This window comes from Panthera pardus, unplaced genomic scaffold (assembly GCF_024362965.1).
Source record: "Panthera pardus isolate Hobbes unplaced genomic scaffold, ASM2436296v1 HiC_scaffold_21, whole genome shotgun sequence".
Classification (NCBI taxonomy): domain Eukaryota; kingdom Metazoa; phylum Chordata; class Mammalia; order Carnivora; family Felidae; genus Panthera; species Panthera pardus.
The window spans coordinates 65,854,310-65,870,963 of NW_026526777.1; the positions used below are offsets into that span (position 1 = coordinate 65,854,310).

Sequence of the window (16,654 nt, forward strand, 5' to 3'; positions counted from 1 at the left end):
CACACACACACACACACACTGCACCAGCATGGCACACCCAAGCACCCTGGTGCCCCAGATGCATGTTTTCTGAGCAAGTCTTGGCATCTCCCGGAATCTCCCATCAAAAGCAAGTAAACAGTGCAAAGGATATAACATGGTGGTAAAACCCCCTGACTTGTTAATTGGAGTTTGGAGTGACACGTGACAGGACGTTATGATGGATGAGAAGAAGAGGACCCAGGTCAGAGAGGGTGGCCCTCGTAGCCATGGGGTAGGTGAGGTGAAAGGTCAGCCAGGAGAGACTGGGCCGGAGAGACAGGAGGCAGAAGGAACTGAGGACGACTTGAGCTACTTCAGAATTCTCTGTGATTGAGCTCCGCTCTTCAGTGGCTTCCACAGAAGTTACCTCTACTTGTTCTCTAGCATAAGAACGCGCTTTCAACGAGGCCACCTCGTAAAGAGCCCCGCGTGCAACTCTGTGCCTCAGTTAAAGTGAGAGTGGCATGGTCCTGCCCTCCTAGCCGGCCCTTTGCCGTACTGAGCCCTCCTGTGGGACCCCAGGCTCCCTGGGAGCCCTCAGAAGCCGTTGTGCCACAGAATATTGGTGGCACCAGCAGGTTTGGAATTAAAATATGGGGGGAGTCCTCCAAGTGGGGTCCCCTCTGTCCTGCAGCTGCTCCGGCAACAGCTTTTTCTCTCAACCATGGGGGGCGTGGGGTTGCTTTTTCCCTCCTCCCAACGTAGGCAAGCACAAGCTCTAGAATGTTCCAACCCAAATGTAAGGCGCATCATAAAGCATCTGTCTGCCTCAAATCGAAGAAATCAACCTCATAGTTCTAGATGCTGTGGTGTCGCTCTCCCCACCTGCCCACCCCCTCACAGACCACGGTGTGTGAGCGTATTGTGCTGTGAACACGTCCAGGGCTCACGGCTGTCCGCCATCTTTATTTCCCGGGCGGCGTGTGCTTCAGGCTCAGACCCACTTTGGCGATGCCCCACCCCAGGCCCTCGGCACTCTGCGCCTCATCAGGGACCTGGGAGCGGTGCCCGTGCGAGACAAGTGCAGAAAGAAAAGCCACTCAGTAATAACATGACAGCTGCTGTGTCCTCTTTTCAGGGCCGTGAGCGTGAAAACATACTGATGTTAGTCACTAAAAATAGAAAGAAAGTTCATCCGAGCCAGACTGTTTGCAGGGGGGCGGAGGGAGGAGAAGATCTGCTGGCCTTCCCAGTACTTGGTTGACAAACCTTGTTGCTACAATCTACCCAGACTTCATTCTTCAGGGTCCGCACCGTTGTGACGCAGCCTGTGCGCTCATATGTGTTTGCCCGTTAGAATGCTTTCCCGCACCCTCATCGAGAGCCTTCCGTCTGCCGGTCCCTTTTGTTCTCTGAGCATCTTTTTTTTTCCCCAAGATTTGCATCTTTCGGTGTGGCTGTCGCGCTGGGGTAAAGAGCTCTGTAAAATGGCTGCCTGGAGAGTGGCCAGCAGGCTCAGCACCTGTCCTTGCGGGGTGCCGCCTGCTTTTACAAACGTCATCCTCTGAGCGCCTCCTGTCAGGTTAGGCTGTTGGAGGACAGGGTGTAGGATCAAAGCACCAGGCTAGGTGCCTGAACGCCAGGAGCACCGGACCTCTGTGACCTTCATAATGAATGTGGCAGTGGAGATCCACGGCCACACCAAAAAATCCAAAAAATGCCGCTCACAGGTTAGGTGACCTTGACAATGGAGGTGGCAGTGGAGACGTGCTCCTCACCGTTAGGTGACCTTGTCTTGCTTATTTATGGTTATTATTAAGAGAAATGTTGGCTGTCAGACATGATCAGCATAAATCAAAAGCACCTTCCTTAAGAGAAGCCGTAAACCTTCTCAAAGGAAACTCCTAGCTGGGTAGCTGGATTTTATAATTATTAGAAGTGTTTAAAACTGCGGAGGAGACCAGTTATCTTTTATCAGAGATTGCTTTTGAGTTTGGAAAACTTTAGTGCTTTGGTTGAAAAATGAACTAGAAATACAGGATGAGGAGGATAACCTTGCGCTCTCAGTGCTCTGTTGTGCACATGACACGAGAAACCAGCGAACATCCTTAAGCTTATTGGTCTCCTTCCTGGAGATCCGTGTGGGTGGAAGGTGCGTGGAACTGGCCAGAATGTGACACGCTGAGGACCCGGCCTCAGGGCACGTGGGTCCTGCCAGAAAGTAGGAGACTTGGAGTCTTGGGCAACAGGGTGAGATGAACTCAACGAGGGGACGTTCTTGATGGATGTGACGACCACAGAAAATGTAAGCACAGACCAAGTTATGCCTTCAATGCCTGGCAAAGTTGTAGTTGGCCATGGGGTAGTCGTTCTGGGTTCTTGACCAAGAGAGAAGCCGTGTTTGCTTTTACTGATGGATTTTCATCAGTCCATCCACAGGGCACTGCCAGCCGGATGTGGTCAGCAACACGGCCGTTAGCCATGAATTAGAGTGGTGACGGCCAGCCTGGATGGGGAGCACGTGTCTGCCCTGGCCGGGGTGCGCTCAGTGGCTAAAAGGACGTGAATCAGGGAAGGCCCCACCGGAGCCCCGACAGCCCTCTGGCATCACTCCTCAAGTGTCACGTGAACTCTTCCCAGACTCTTGGCCGCTTCTTCACGTCCCAGACCTTTCACCCCACGCCTGCCGGGTTACCCCCTGAGCTTCCTCCTGTCACTTTCCTGCTCCCAGGCTGGCTGGGGAAATCTGAGAATCAGATCAGCACCTTGGTCTGAATGAAGTCCCTTCCCACTGTAGCAGGCCCACCATAGAAAGCCGGGGAGGGAGTGAGGGAGGCCCGGGGAGCCTGCCTGTTCCGGGATGCACGTAGGGCTTGACCTGCCTGGACATGAGCTCCCGCAAGGCCAGTTCCGCACCTGGCTCAGCCCGCTGGGTGCCCAGCACTGCATGGTGCAGGCTCCCATGAGTCATTCGGACACCCCTGACTGATTCACTGGCTGGTTGGCTGGCTGGCAGATGGTCCTCCAAGTGAGCTCAGAGTTTTTTTCTATGTCACCCCGCTGGTGACCAGTGCTTTAAACACCAAGCTTGTCTTCTATATCCTTTGCCACGCTAAGCACCGAGCACCATGCCTGCCCTTCTCTGGGTGCTTGGTAAACTTAACCGACCGATGGGATGCCGGGTTCAGTTTGCTGAGCTGCCGCACCAATACCCACGACTTGTTACTCCTCACCAGGGCTGAGCGAGGCCTGATTCACTGTGTTCCCCCTGTGCTGCTCGCTGGGTCCTCAGGTACCATCTTGTCCCTTCCTTTCAAGGTGGCTGTGAACCTCAACATGCCCTGGAAGAATTAAGTCTTTAACTTGTTTTACTGTTTGTTCATTTTTGAGAGACAGAGTGCGAGTGGGGGAGGGGCAGAGAGAGGGAGACACAGAATCTGAAGCAGGCTCCAGGCTCCGAGCTGTCAGCAAAGAGCCTGACACGGGGCTCGAACTCATGAACCGTGAGATCGTGACCTGAGCTAAAGTCAGATGCTTAACCGACTGAGCCACCCAGGCACTCCAAGAATTAAGTCTTTGAAGAAGACAAATCTGTGTAGACAATCACGTAAAAGTCTCTAGGGTACCAGGAATCCAGGCTCCTTCTGTCTTCTTTTTGTGTCATTTATGATCTTCACCTCATGACGCAGCCACTGGGCCCATATTTCACCCAGGACAAAGGAGAAAGGAAGAGGAGGAGGCCAGACCCCCCACCTTTAAGGACACTTCCTAGCAGTTGCCCGTAACACTTCTGTGGATACCCTATCGGGAGGAGCTTAAGGTGCATGTACCCAGGGCGTGGTCCCTTCCTGGGGGCTGTGTGCCCTGCTACGACCCAGTCTCTTTCCCGGAGGAAGAAGAGAACAGGTCTCGGGGACAGCTAGCCGTCCGTCACAATGCGTAAAGCATGTTGAATAGGGTCTGACGTATAATCGGTGCTTAGTACAGTGTTGTTGTTATAAGCAAATAAGCAGTGTTTCCTAGAACTCCTATGACCACATTACCAAACACTGAGACCCCTTTTCCCTAACACAAACATCTCTTTAATTTCACTGTGGCACATATTCATGCTGAGCATATGGCTCACGGTTCTAGACCACGTGTTTTTGTGTGTGCGCGTTTTCTGGCGTGCGTGTCTGTGTGTGTGTGTGTGTGTGTGTGTGTGTGTGTGTGTGTGTGTTTCGTGGGCAGAGACCAGGGGCAGCTGTAAAGGTCAGGCAGGGAATTCGTGAGCTCTTGGAGGTGAAGCCTAGGTGCCAGTTTAAGGGATTAATGGTCAAGGTGCGTGGCTGGGCCTTGGCGTGTTTCGCATTCACCTACCGCACATCCTAGGATGCCCATCAGGGTCCCCCACCAAAAATTGCATATCAAGATGTAAAAGATTGAAATTCAAACAGATTCCCTTTGGGTTTAATTCCGTACTTAGGTTCTCAGAGACGGAGGCTCATCCCTGCGCTGTCCCTGGACACCCCTTCCCCCGTAAGAAAACCCGCCAGCAGCACCGGGGTCCGCTGGGTGGACGGCCCCTTGCGCAGCACCCAGAGGGGCCTCGGGGAACCTTTTGAGATTAAAGTCTACGAAATCGATGACGTGGAACGACTACAGCGGCGACGAGGGGGCAACGGCAAGGTGAGCCTCCTGGTCCCCACACGGGGGCAGCCCCCCAGCCAGCCCCCTGGAGAGCTCCGCACTTCTCCACCCCGAGTGTTGAAAGGGCTCCAGCGCTGGGGGAACTGCCAGTCCTGGGGGCTTTTCTGGCTCCAGCTGGGAACGCCAGCCACCTCCTAAATTTAAGAAAGGGCTGTGGCAGTCCTGCCCTGTAGCTGTCCGATCCAACCCCGGTGAGGAGAAGCGTGGCTGGGCTGGCCCGGGGCCCTCCCGGCTCCCCAGTGAGGGGCCAGCTCCCTCGTCCCCGCTGTGCACATGACGTTCCCATCTAGAAGAGGCTGCGTGGGTCCGAGCTGGGTGGGGGAGGCTCTCCTCTCCCCGCACCCCCACGCCTTCTCGTCTACCTTGTAGGAGGTCACGTGCTTCAACGCAAAGCTGAAAATTCTGGAGCATCGCCAGCAGAGAATCGCCGAGGTCCGAGCCAAGTATGAGTGGCTGATGAAGGAGCTGGAGGTCACCAAGCAGCACCTGATGCTGGATCCCAACAAGTGGCTCCGCGAATGTAAGACCCCAGGTTCATTCCCGTCTCTGGGACTGCTGGGTTGGCCGGCGAACCAGGCCTGGCACACGTCCCGGGGTGAGGTGTCCATGGATGGTGCCGGGACCCGAGGGCTTGGACACCATCAAATGGACACAGTAGCTCTGAGCCCACGGTCTCACTCTCTGTAGGGAAGGTGGGCGGGATGGGGCAGCAAAAAGGGGTGGGGAGTGTTGCTCTTGCGAGAATTTTTCTTATGTGTCTCAGTCCAAAGCATCTGAAAATGAGATTCCACACCCCCCCCCCGCCGCCCCATCCTGCATATGTCAGATCAGCCAGACATGAAGTTGCATTACAAATCCGCTCTTGGGCCACAAAATCACGTTGCATATCTAGCCTGAAATACACAAGAATTTATAGAGCTCTTAATAGGGTAGAATGTGCAATCCTAGAAAAGCCTCACAAAGAACCCAGAGAGCAGGAAAAAAACCATTTTTGAGTGGAAAAAAAAGTAACATTCGCCGTGTTATTTCTATTTAATAGAAAGCCCAGGGTGACAGTAACCGTCTCCTAACAATTCAGAACAATTTTGCTCTCTCTGACAGATTCAATTGTCTCGTATTTATTTGTTCCTAACCATTCCATTTACTGCAAAATAAAGCTCAGATCTGGTCCCAACTATTTCACTGATATGGGACCCAAGGCTGGAAGACTTTGTGGAATAAAATGCATAGCTGCCGATAAAATTCCTTTCCCTCCCTGTCCGGCACTCACCAGCTCTTCCCCCTCTGCCTCCACTGGTCTCCTGCCCTTCACCACTGTCCCCCTTGCTCCCCCACTACCCCCTGCCTCTCCCCTCCCACACATCAGTCACCATCTCCACTGTGTCCCCTGGCTCAGAGAGTCCCCTGGATAGGTGGAGTCTGCAGAAATACTGGGCCCAGAAGAAAGGGACAGAACTTAGCCTCCTGGCTGTGTCCTACCCCTAACAGCAGTCCGCCCTCCAGCAGTTTCTTTTCCGTAAGAACGGGGTGGTAACATCGCCTGAGCACCTCTCTGGGTACTTGCGAGGATCCAGTGCGCCAACCTGAGGACAGAGGGTGGTGACCAGTCTGCCAAGCATCCCTCCGTGTTGCACCGTTTGTGGGATGACCACAGTCCCGCAGACCTGATCAGAGGTGGCTTTCCTGCACACGAACTGTGGGGCCTCCCTGAGCCTTGATTTCCCGAGCTGTAAAATGGGAAGTGTCGTGGAACCTACTTCGTGGGGGGTCATGAGGAGGGAGTGAGTGATGCTGCTGGGTGCTTGATGAAGGTGCTTAGTAGCAGGACTAGTTGTACTCGTAGCACTGTTGTTATTATCCCAGAACCGAATACAAGTCGTCAGCAGAAGACAGTTCCCTAGCACCTGCCTGCACAGTGCGCGGACTTAGGTCCCCGGTTAGAGACTGTACGGGGACACGGACCCACACTCTCAGGCCCTGGTGGGGTGCGATGACATGAATAAGGACGCTAGCCAATGTCTGGTCATGGCATAAATATGGGGCCCAGGGCTCACTTCTCCCCCACTCGTGGATAACCCATCTCCTTTCACAAATCCCAGGAGCCTCAAGGTCCCGGGGTTGCCCATTCTGGCACCACCCCCCCAACCCCCCAGCCTTCATTTGTGCTGTTTTCATTAAAGTTTTAGTTTTTTGAGTGCTGTAAGGCAAGCTCGAGAACTGTCTTTATCTTACAAAGTCTCGTTTTTTTTCCCCAAGATGGGAGTGAGCTTACACATGAGCACATATGTGTAATCGCTTCCAGAAAACAATCACTTCCTTCATGCCTTTGTACCTGTCTAGAATCAGCGACTGTTTGATGCTCAGAAAGGCAATGAACAGAAGGCTACATGAAGGCAGAAACACAGATTGGTCCTTTAAGATGAAATGAAACCAAAAACGAGCAAAAAAAAAAAAAAAAAAAAAACCAGTGAGGCCACAGGCTGATGATGCACTGGGAGTGGGTGATAAGCTGACTATTGGCACAGAAATCTATGTGCTGGCATCCATTTTTATTTTTCTTAATTCCGATGCCACTTTCGAGGTGGTCCAGTAACATAGCCTGAGAAAGGTATGTCATGGTAGATTCTGTTTTTAGTTTTTTTAATTTTGTTTATTCTTTATTGCCATGCAATATTGCCATGCTCTGTTATGTTAGTTTCAGGTGTACAACACGCCGATTCTCTATGTCGTGCTGTGCTCACTGCACGTGTGGCACCGTCTGTCACCACACGACACCGTGACCACACCATTGACTATATTCCCCGTGAGAGGAAGAGGGAGGGAGGGAGACCCAGAATCAGAAGCCACGCCTTCTATCCCCGTGACATATTGGTTCCCTAACTGGAAGCCTGTACCTCCCTCCCCCCTCCTCCCTTCAGGCAACCACCAGTTTGCTCTCTGTATTTATGGGTCTGTTCCTGGTTTTCCGTTTGTGCAATTTTTCATCTCTTTTAAATTCTGCATATAAGTGAAATCAAATAGCATTTGTCTTTCCCTAAGTATGGTGCCCTCTGGGTCCATTGATGTTGTTGCATATGGTGCCCTCTGGGTCCATTGATGTTGTTGCAGATGGAAAGAACTTGATCTTTCTTAGGGCTGAATAATATTCCACCTCCTTGGTTAAGTTTTCTTCCTAAGCATTTTATTATTTTTGGTGCAATTTTAAATTGTTTTCTTAATTTTTTTTTAACATTTATTTATTTTTGAGACAGAGAGAGAGAGAGCATGAACAGGGGAGGGTCAGAGGAAGAGGGAGACATAGAATCTGAAACAGGCTCCAGGCTCTGAGCTGTCAGCACAGAGCCTGACGCGGGGCTTGAACCCACAGACCGCGAGACCGTGACCTGAGCCAAAGTCAGACGCTCCACCGACTGAGCCACCCAGGCGCCCCTTAAATTGTTTTCTTAATTTCTCCTTTGGCCAGCTCATTATTCTTGTATATAAATGCAACAGATTTCTGTATATTAATCTCATATCCTGCAACTTTCCTGAGTTAATTTATTACTCTTAATGGTTTCTTTGTGGAGTCTTCAGGGTTTTCGTTACAGAGTATCATGTCATCTGCACATAGCGACAGTTTTATTTCTTCCTTACCAATTTAGATGCCTTTTATTTCTTTTTATTGTCTGATTTCTATGGCTAGGACTTCCAGTACTAAGTTGAATAAAAATGAGTGGACATCTTTTTCTTATTCTTGATCTTAGAGGAAAAGCTGTCAGTTTCTCCACATTGAGTATGGTGTTCGCTATGGGTTTGTCATATATGGCCTTTATTATGTTGATGTTGTTCCCTCTAAACTCAGTTTGAGAGTTTTTATCATGAACAGATGTTGTACTTTGTCAAATGCTCTCTCTGCATCTATTGAGATGATCGTATGGGTTTCATCCTTCAATGTATTAATGTGACGTATCACTTTAATTGATTTGTGGATATTGAACCATCTTTGCATCTGTGGAATAAATTCCACTTATTCAAGGTGAATGATTCTCTTAATGTATTGTTGAATGTGGTTTGCTAATATTTTGTTGAGGATTTCTGTATCTATATTCATCAGGAATATTAGCCTATATTTTTTATAGTGTTTTTATATGACTATCAGGGTAATGCTGGCCCCTTAGAGTTAATTTGGAAGCTTCCTTTTGGAGTAGTTTGAAGAGAATAGGTATTAACTCTTCTTTAAATGATGGGTAGAATTCACCTTGAATCCATCTGGTCCTGGGCTTTTGTTTGTTGGAAGTTTTTGATTACTGATTCAATTTTACTACTAGCCATCAGTTCAGACTCTCTGTCTCCTCTGGATTCAGTTTTGGAAGTTTGTATGTTCCTAGGAATTTATCCATTTCTTTAGGTTGTCCAATTTGTTGGCAAAGTTTCCACTGTAAAATGAAAAATCATTTCATTGTATTTTTCCTTGTATTCCTTTGTGTTTCTGTGGTGTTACTTGTTTTTCTCTTTCATTTCTGATTTTCTTTATTTGAGTCTATTTTTTTTTGATGAGTATACCTAAAAGTTTATCAATTTTGTTTTTCTTTTCAAAGAACCAGCTCTTGGTTTCATTGATCTTTTCTATTTTTTAAGTCTCTATTTCATTTATTCCTGCTTTGATCTTTATTTTTTCCTTTCTTCTGCTAGCGTTGGGCTTTTTTCTTCTTTTTCTGCTTCCTTTAGGTATGAGAAGAGATTGTTTCAGATTTTTCTTGTTTCTTGAGGTAGGCCTGTATTCCTATAAAGTTCCCACTTAGAACTACTTTTGCTGTATCTCAATTTTGGATCATTGTGTTTTCATTTGCATTTGTCTCCATGTATTTTTTTTTTTTCATTTCCACCTAGATTTCTTCACTGACACATTGGTTGTTTAGTAGTGTGGTGTTTAGCTTCCACATGATTGTGGTTGTCAGGTTTTTTCCTGTAATTGATTTCTACTTTCATACCATTGTGGGTGGAAAGATATTTGATATGATTTCAGTCTTCTTAAATTTATTGAGACTTGTTTTGTGTCTTGACATGTGATCTTTCCTGGAGAATATTCCATGTGCATCTGAAAAGAATGTGTATTCTGTAGTTTGGGGATGGATTGTTCCTGTATGTATCTGCTAAGTCCATCTGGTCTAATATGTCATTCAAAGTCATTGTTTCCTTGTTGATTTTCTGCTTGGATGATTGATTGATGTCAGTGGTGTGTTAAAGTCCCCTACTATTGTTGTGTGACTGTCAATTTCTTCCTTTATGTCTGTTAATATTTGCTTTATGTATGTAGGTGCTCCACTGTTGGGTGCATAGATATTTACACTTGTTGTATCCTCTTATTGTATTAATTTCTTTGTCTTTATGTAATTCCCTTATTTGTCTCTTCTTACAGTCTTTGTTTCAAAGTCGGTTTTGTTTGCTAAAAGTATTGCTAAACCTGACTTTATTTGTTTATCCGCTTCTATTTGCATGGAATATCTTTTTCCATCCCCTCACTTTCAGTCTGTATGTGTCTTTAGGTATGAAGTGAGTCTCTCGTAGGCAGCATATAGATTGGTCTTGGTTTTTTATGTTTTGTCACCCGATGTATTTTGACTGGAGCATTGAGACCATTTACACTGAAAGTAATTATCAATAGATATGTACTTATTGCCATTTTATTAATTGCTCTCTGGTTGTTTTTGTAGTTCATCTTTGCTCTTCTTTTGTTTTCTTTCCTTGTGATTGATGACTTCCTTTAGTGTTATGCTCGGTTTTCTTTTTATTTTTTTGTATCTATTGTTGCTTTTTGGTTTGTGGTTCGTATTTAGCATCCTAGATATATAGCCATCCATATTAAATTGAAGGTCATTGAACACAGTCTAAAAGAACTTCATTTTTGCTCCCCCCTCCACATTTTATATACATGTTATCATATTTTACATCTTTTTGTGAGTCCCTATAACTAATTTTTTATTTTTTTTAAATTTTTTTAAATGTTTGTTTATTTTTGAGAGACGGAGAGACAGAGCATGAGCAGGGGAGGGGCAGAGAGAGAGGGAGACACAGAATTCTGGGCAGGCTCCAGGCTCTGAGCTGTCAGCACAGAGCCCGATGTGGAGCTTGAACTCATGAACCGCCAGATCATGAATGGCGAGATCATGACCTGAGCTGAATTCGGACACTTAACTGACTGAGCTACAAGGCGCCCCCTAGTTTTTTAGATATAATTGGTTTTATTACTTTTTTCTTTCAACCTTCATACTAGCTTTTGTAAGTGATTGCTCTGTATGTTTGTTTTACTCGTGAATTATTTTCCTTGCATAATTTTCTTCTAATTAAGGCATTTTCTTTCCTACTTCAGTCTCTTTAAACATTTTTTTATGAGGCTCTTTTAGTGGTGGTGAACTCCTTTAACTTTTGTTTGGGAAATTCTTTATCTCCCCTTCAATTCTGAATGATAATCTTGCCAACTGGATTATTCTTGGTATTAGGTTTTTTTTCTTTCAGCACTTTATATTTATCATGACTCTCCCTTCTGGCCTGCCAAGTTTCTGCTAAAAAAGCAGCTGATATTCTTATGAGGTTTCCCTTGTATGTAACTGGTTGCTTCTCTCTTGCCACTTTAAAAATTCTCTTTATATTAAATCCTTGACATTTTAATTATTATATGTCTTGAAGTGGACCTTCTTGAGTTCACCTTGTTTGAAACACTGTGCTTTCTTCCCCACGTTGGGAAGTTTTCCACTATTATTTCTTCAAATAAGTTTTCTGCCCCTTTCTCTTTCTCTTCTCCTTCTGGGGCCCCAATAATGTGAATGTTAGTACATTTGACGTTGTCCCAGAGGTCCCTTAATATATCTCATTGTCTATTATTATTTTTACTTTTTGTTATTCAGCTGAATACTTTTCATTACTATTTTCCAGATCACTTATCCATTTTCTGCCTCCTCTAATCTGCTGTTGATTCCCTCTTACCTATTTTTCATTTCAGTTATGTATTCTTCAACTCTGGTTCTTATTTATGTTTTTGGTCTCTTTGTTTAAGTTCTCACTGAGCTCATCCACTTCTCTCTCCAGTCAGGTTCAGGTGAGCATTCTTATGACCATTTCTTTGAACTCTTCATTGGGTAGATTGCTTATCTCCATTGCCTTTAGTTCTTTTTTGGAGGTTTTGTCTTGTTCTTTCAGTTGGAGTATATTCCTCTGTCTCCTCATTTTATTTGACTGTCTGTGTTTCTATGTGTTTATTTCTTCTCATAAACTTGAAGGAGTGATCTTGTGTAGGAATGTCCCCTGTGTTTTGACTGTCTGTGCCTGGCATCCTTGGCTGGCTGGCTATAGCTGCAGCTGGTACAGGCTAGGGAATGGGGCAGTCTGTGCTGAGACTTCCCTGGTGGGACAGCTGGGGCTGAAGTGGTGCAGGCCTGGGGTGTTCCATGGTGCTTTGAACCTGTGTCACCTTGGCAAGATGGCTGGAGCTTTGTGAACACCGTCCAGGACCATCAGGTGTGTGCCACACTGGGACCATGTTGGTGGGACTGCTAGGGCCAGTGTGGGCTGAGGGTCTGGGATTTGCTGTAGCAGCAGGCCAGCTAGGTGTCTCAACCCTGCTCCTGTCTGCACTATCAAGGTGAAGGGGGAATGGAAACCATGGCCCTAGCCTGTGCTGTCATCCTGGAGAGAGTTCCAGCAGCTTCCTTGCTATTTGGCAGAGTTCTAGGGCCAGTACCTGTATATTCTTATTGCTTTTTAAAACTGTGGCTTTTGGGGGCTCCTGGGTGACTCAGTTGGTTGAGCACCTGACTCCGGCTCAGGTCATGATCTCACAGTTCGTGGGTTCAAGCCCCACGTCGGGCTCTGTGCTGACATCTCGGAGCCTGGACTCTGCTTTGTATTCTGTGTCTCCCTCTCTCTGCCCCTCCCTGGCTCACACTCTGTCTCTCTCCCTCAAAAATAAATAAACATTAAAACGTTAAAAAAAAACAACAAAACTGTGGCTTTTTTTTCTGTGCCACAGAGCATCTGGAGCCAGAGTGGGCTGAGGGCCCAGGGCTCACTGAGATGGCAGGCTGGCTATGGCACCTGGACCGAGCTCCCTTCTGTGCTGTAAAGGCAGAGGGTGAATGTAAACTACGACGCTCCCCAGCCCCTCCGGCTTGAAGAGAGTTCTAGCAAAGCCTCTCACTATTTGGCACAGGGCTGGTTCCTTTCTGTTCTAGTTGCCCTTTTAAACCATGGCTTTTTTTTTTTCCTGTGCCCCAGGCTGACGAATCTGCTCCTGGCCCCTCAGTTCTATCCCTCCCAGCAGCTGACAGCACCCCGGGCAGGAAGCAGTGTTGGGGGTGGGTCTCCCTTCATTGCCGTGTCTCCATCCCTCTCCTGGTTCTCTGTGCGGTCCCTCCATCCTTTGTCGTGCAGGCAGCCTTCAGTCAGCCCTCAGTTCTTCATCAGGAAGATTTGCTCAGCAGGGAGGCACACATTTAATGTGTCGAGGAGGGGGAGGTGAGTTCAGGGTTCTCCTCCGTCGCCATCTTGGGCCTTCCCTCTGTGTTTAATTTTGTATTATTTTTCTCGTCCCTCTGCTTTTTAAACTTTAGACACTCAGGAGCCCTCGGTCTCATCCCCGGCTCCAGCCCTGAGGGTCTGTGACCCTGAGCAAATCACCTCCCTTGCCAAGGTCTCAGTTAACGCACCTGTAACAAGAGGCAGCCCTCTTGAGAACCCCGTGCATTTCCCCGGCACTCGAGTCACAGTTCTGGGGCCGTGTTCACTTTCAACCTCTCATTTTTATTGTACTCTCCGTGGCAACTCGAGTTTGGTAAAGGAGGCAGAGTAGCGGCTGTGACTCTCATTTTGCTTTTAAGGCACCTGAGCTGGTGGAGGGTAGCCATGGCTGACCCAGAGTGCAATGCAAGTGTCCACCTCAGATTCCAGGGCCATCCCCCCACCCTGGCTGCTGTCCACGCTGGGCCCCCTGCGGCTGCCCTGAAGCCAGTGCCAGGCAGCCCAACCCCCCCCCCGCCCCCACCTGCCCAGTCACCGCTGGACAGAGCAGGGGCCCGGGGACAGGAGGGAATGGCCCCAGATAACTGCTCTTTAGGGACTGAAGGAAGCAGACTGTTCGCTCTGTGCAGGCCCGAACCTGGGGGACGGCATCTGGGTCCTAAATCTCAGCTCGTGTGCCCAGTGCAAGGGATCCTAATTATCATAGATGTTGGCTTCGTCATTTCCTGAACCACCAGTGAGTGTGTGAAAGTAGGAGGTGCCAGGAGACAGGGTCGGGTTACTCCACCTGCTCAGAGAGGCAGTTGTGTGCAGCTGTGAGAAGAAATACGCAGAGAAGAACGACCATAATGTACGTAGACAAAGGGATAAGTGTCACTCAGGTGAGGAGACCCCCAGAAAGGAGGGGATTCTCTGCACCCCGGCTTGGAGATTTATTTTATCACTAATAAAGAATAATGGCTCTGTCGAGGCCCACAGCCTGTGCTGGAGGTGGATGGGGGTGAGCTGAGCTGGAGCGTCGCCTGATCCCTCAGTAGAGTCTCCGTAAAATGAGAGGGGTCTGAAATCACCGTGAGAGCGGAGGGCCCCGGTGTAAATGCAGGTGGCGGGCAGGGTCCCGTCCCAGCCCGGGGAGGCGGCGAAGCGGGCAGGGGGACACAGGGGCGGCAGGTGGTGAGCGGGAGGTGCCCTCCGCGTCTCCACCAGCCCTCTCCTCCTTTGCAGTTGACTTGGAGCAGGTCTGGGAGCTGGATTCCCTGGAGTACCTCGAGGCGCTGGAGTGCGTGACGGAGCGCCTGGAGAGCCGTGTCAACTTCTGCAAGGCCCACCTCATGATGGTCACCTGCTTCGACATCACCTCCCGGCGCCGGTGAGGCGCCGGCCTGGCCTGCCAGCCCCTGGCCCCCCGGGACCCCACAGCCAGCCCCTCGCCTGGCCCTTGGTGCCGGCGGCTGGGACACAGCAGAAGGAGGATGAAGGTTGGTGCAAGTCTGGAGTGAGCGCTGAGCGGGAGGCAGTTTTCTGGTGTTTTCTGTAGGAAAGGTGCGAACGCCGCGCGTGTGGGAGGAGGAAACGATGGAAAGCCCGAGGACGTGGAAGCCCCGTGAGACTGAAAAAGCACTTTGAGGAACTTTCAAGAACTTGTTTATACAGGGGTCCTGCTGGCAAGAGACCTCTCTCTTCTCTGGCTTTGTGGGAAGGGGCGAGGGCGCGCACAGGATCGCTGTCGGGAGCGAGACCGAACAGCGGATTCCCCAGAGCGACTGATTAAGTGCCTTGCAAATCTTTATTATCCAAACCTTTCTGTTCATACTTTCTCGTGTCCAGACGGTGCTGGTCCAGACAGAAACAACCACAAAACAAAACAAACCCCATGCGTTTTTTGAAATGTATTTGCAGCTCGTTTTCTCTTGGTGTTTGATCCGATTTCTGACTTGCTGTTTCTACGTAAGTAGTGTTTGTAGATCTGTTCCCTAATCGGTATTGCTTATGAATAAATGTTAACTGTCCTTTACGGTTCTTCCGCTAAGGCCACTTGCACAGAGCATAGGGGCTGCACGGGCACAAGCCAGTGTGTCTCCAGAGAAGGTCGGAACAGCAGGTGACACTCGACGCCACCCCGCAGCAGGGGGCAGGGGCAGCGGGCGGACTCGTGGGGCAGGTGCACGTGGGCTTGAGAGAACGGGAGAGGCGACGGGGGCCGCGTTTTGAAGGGAAAAGAAGCCTGTGTGACCCGGGCCTTACGTGCCCTTGGAGAGGGATGTTTGTTGCTGACGACACATCTTCACCTTCCCGATGCGTGTGCTCGTTCCTTTGCCCACAAACCCGGGGTTTTTCATGGCCCTCAAAACATTCTCCATGGTCGTTTTGATTCCAAAGACTGGATTGAGAGCTTGAACCGACTCAAGAGAGCCATACTTTTTGTTCTCCAGTCTTGCGAGTTTGTTAGAAGCAGGGGATCTTCCCCAGTTGAGAGAATGTACTCAGAGACTCAACAGTATGGGTTCAGAATAACAAAGGAGGTTGGGATCACACCACGGCTCTGTTGTCCAGGGTGCTGCTTCAGTGCAAACGGTCCCCAGTCTCCCATGTCCCGAGGCCTCCATCCCTAGAAAGGACAGGCTCGTCCCCTCGGGCCTGGCACCGGAAGGCGGAGAGGTTTCCTGTGGCGAACCACACCCCCCTGGAGAGCCAGGGCCCAAGGCTTTTGTCCAGGTCTTAGGTCCCAGCGACGTAGGACCTAAGCCTCAGATTGAGATGTTCATTCTACCACGACCCCCCCCCCCTTAGGGACTCTCATACCCACTGTAGTGATGGAACCCCAAGGCACCGAGTGGTCAGCGGATTATCTGAGACCAGCTGTGGAGGAGCAGCAGCCTCCTCTTACCTCCCAGGTCAGGGCCCTCGCCTGCTCGTGGTTAAGAGGGCTCAGCCTCTCAGAGAATACTACTCACGTTTGCCCTCAAATGCAGCATAGCATCAGGAGCCTATTTCTAGGCTAGACAGCCCCTGCTTCCCAGCACCTCAGCCCCAGCTGCCCCCCAAGGAAACAGACCTGTGGGCATCTGTGCCGGCGAAACTCAGCCGAACTCGGTACATAGGAACCGAGGTCTCGTGAGCCCGGCTACCTGACCCTTTACTGGCCAGGACAGGCACAGATGGCGCTAGCGGCTCGAGGGTTTGGAAGTCAGCCCCCTAGACTGGAAGCCAGCCTCATGGATGACAAGTCGAGCTCCACATTGTCAGAGCCTGCTCCTACACAGAGGGACACGCAGGATACGGTCTCATCGGAGAGCCTGATGGGCAGAAACATGGTGGAAGTGTTCAGGAATGGACCGATCTCCCTAGTTTAACAAGTCTGTCTGTCACGTGGGGAAGCAGGGCCTCCCCACCCCACTCCTCAGCCTTAACCCCAGCCTGTGGGGCAGTGCAAGGCTCTGGCCACGCCTCTGGTCTCACAGCACCTGTACGAACAGACTTGTTCAATGGCAATGTTGTGGAAGCTTCTGGA

The 16,654-nt window shown here is 49.4% G+C and overlaps 1 protein-coding gene across 4 annotated transcripts in view; it reads left to right on the plus strand.

The window, feature by feature from the left end:
• Positions 1-15,157, plus strand: part of KIF26B (kinesin family member 26B) — a 464,452-nt gene extending 449,295 nt beyond the window's left edge. For all 4 annotated transcript variants that reach the window (XM_053909412.1, XM_053909415.1, XM_053909413.1 and 1 more), the window contains 3 exons: positions 4,427-4,629; positions 5,020-5,170; positions 14,368-15,157. In XM_053909412.1, coding sequence (XP_053765387.1) covers positions 4,427-4,629; positions 5,020-5,170; positions 14,368-14,516 — 503 coding nt within the window. In that variant the 3' untranslated portion in view covers positions 14,517-15,157. The remainder of the gene's footprint in view (positions 1-4,426; positions 4,630-5,019; positions 5,171-14,367) is intronic.
• Positions 15,158-16,654: the final 1,497 nt, after the last annotated feature.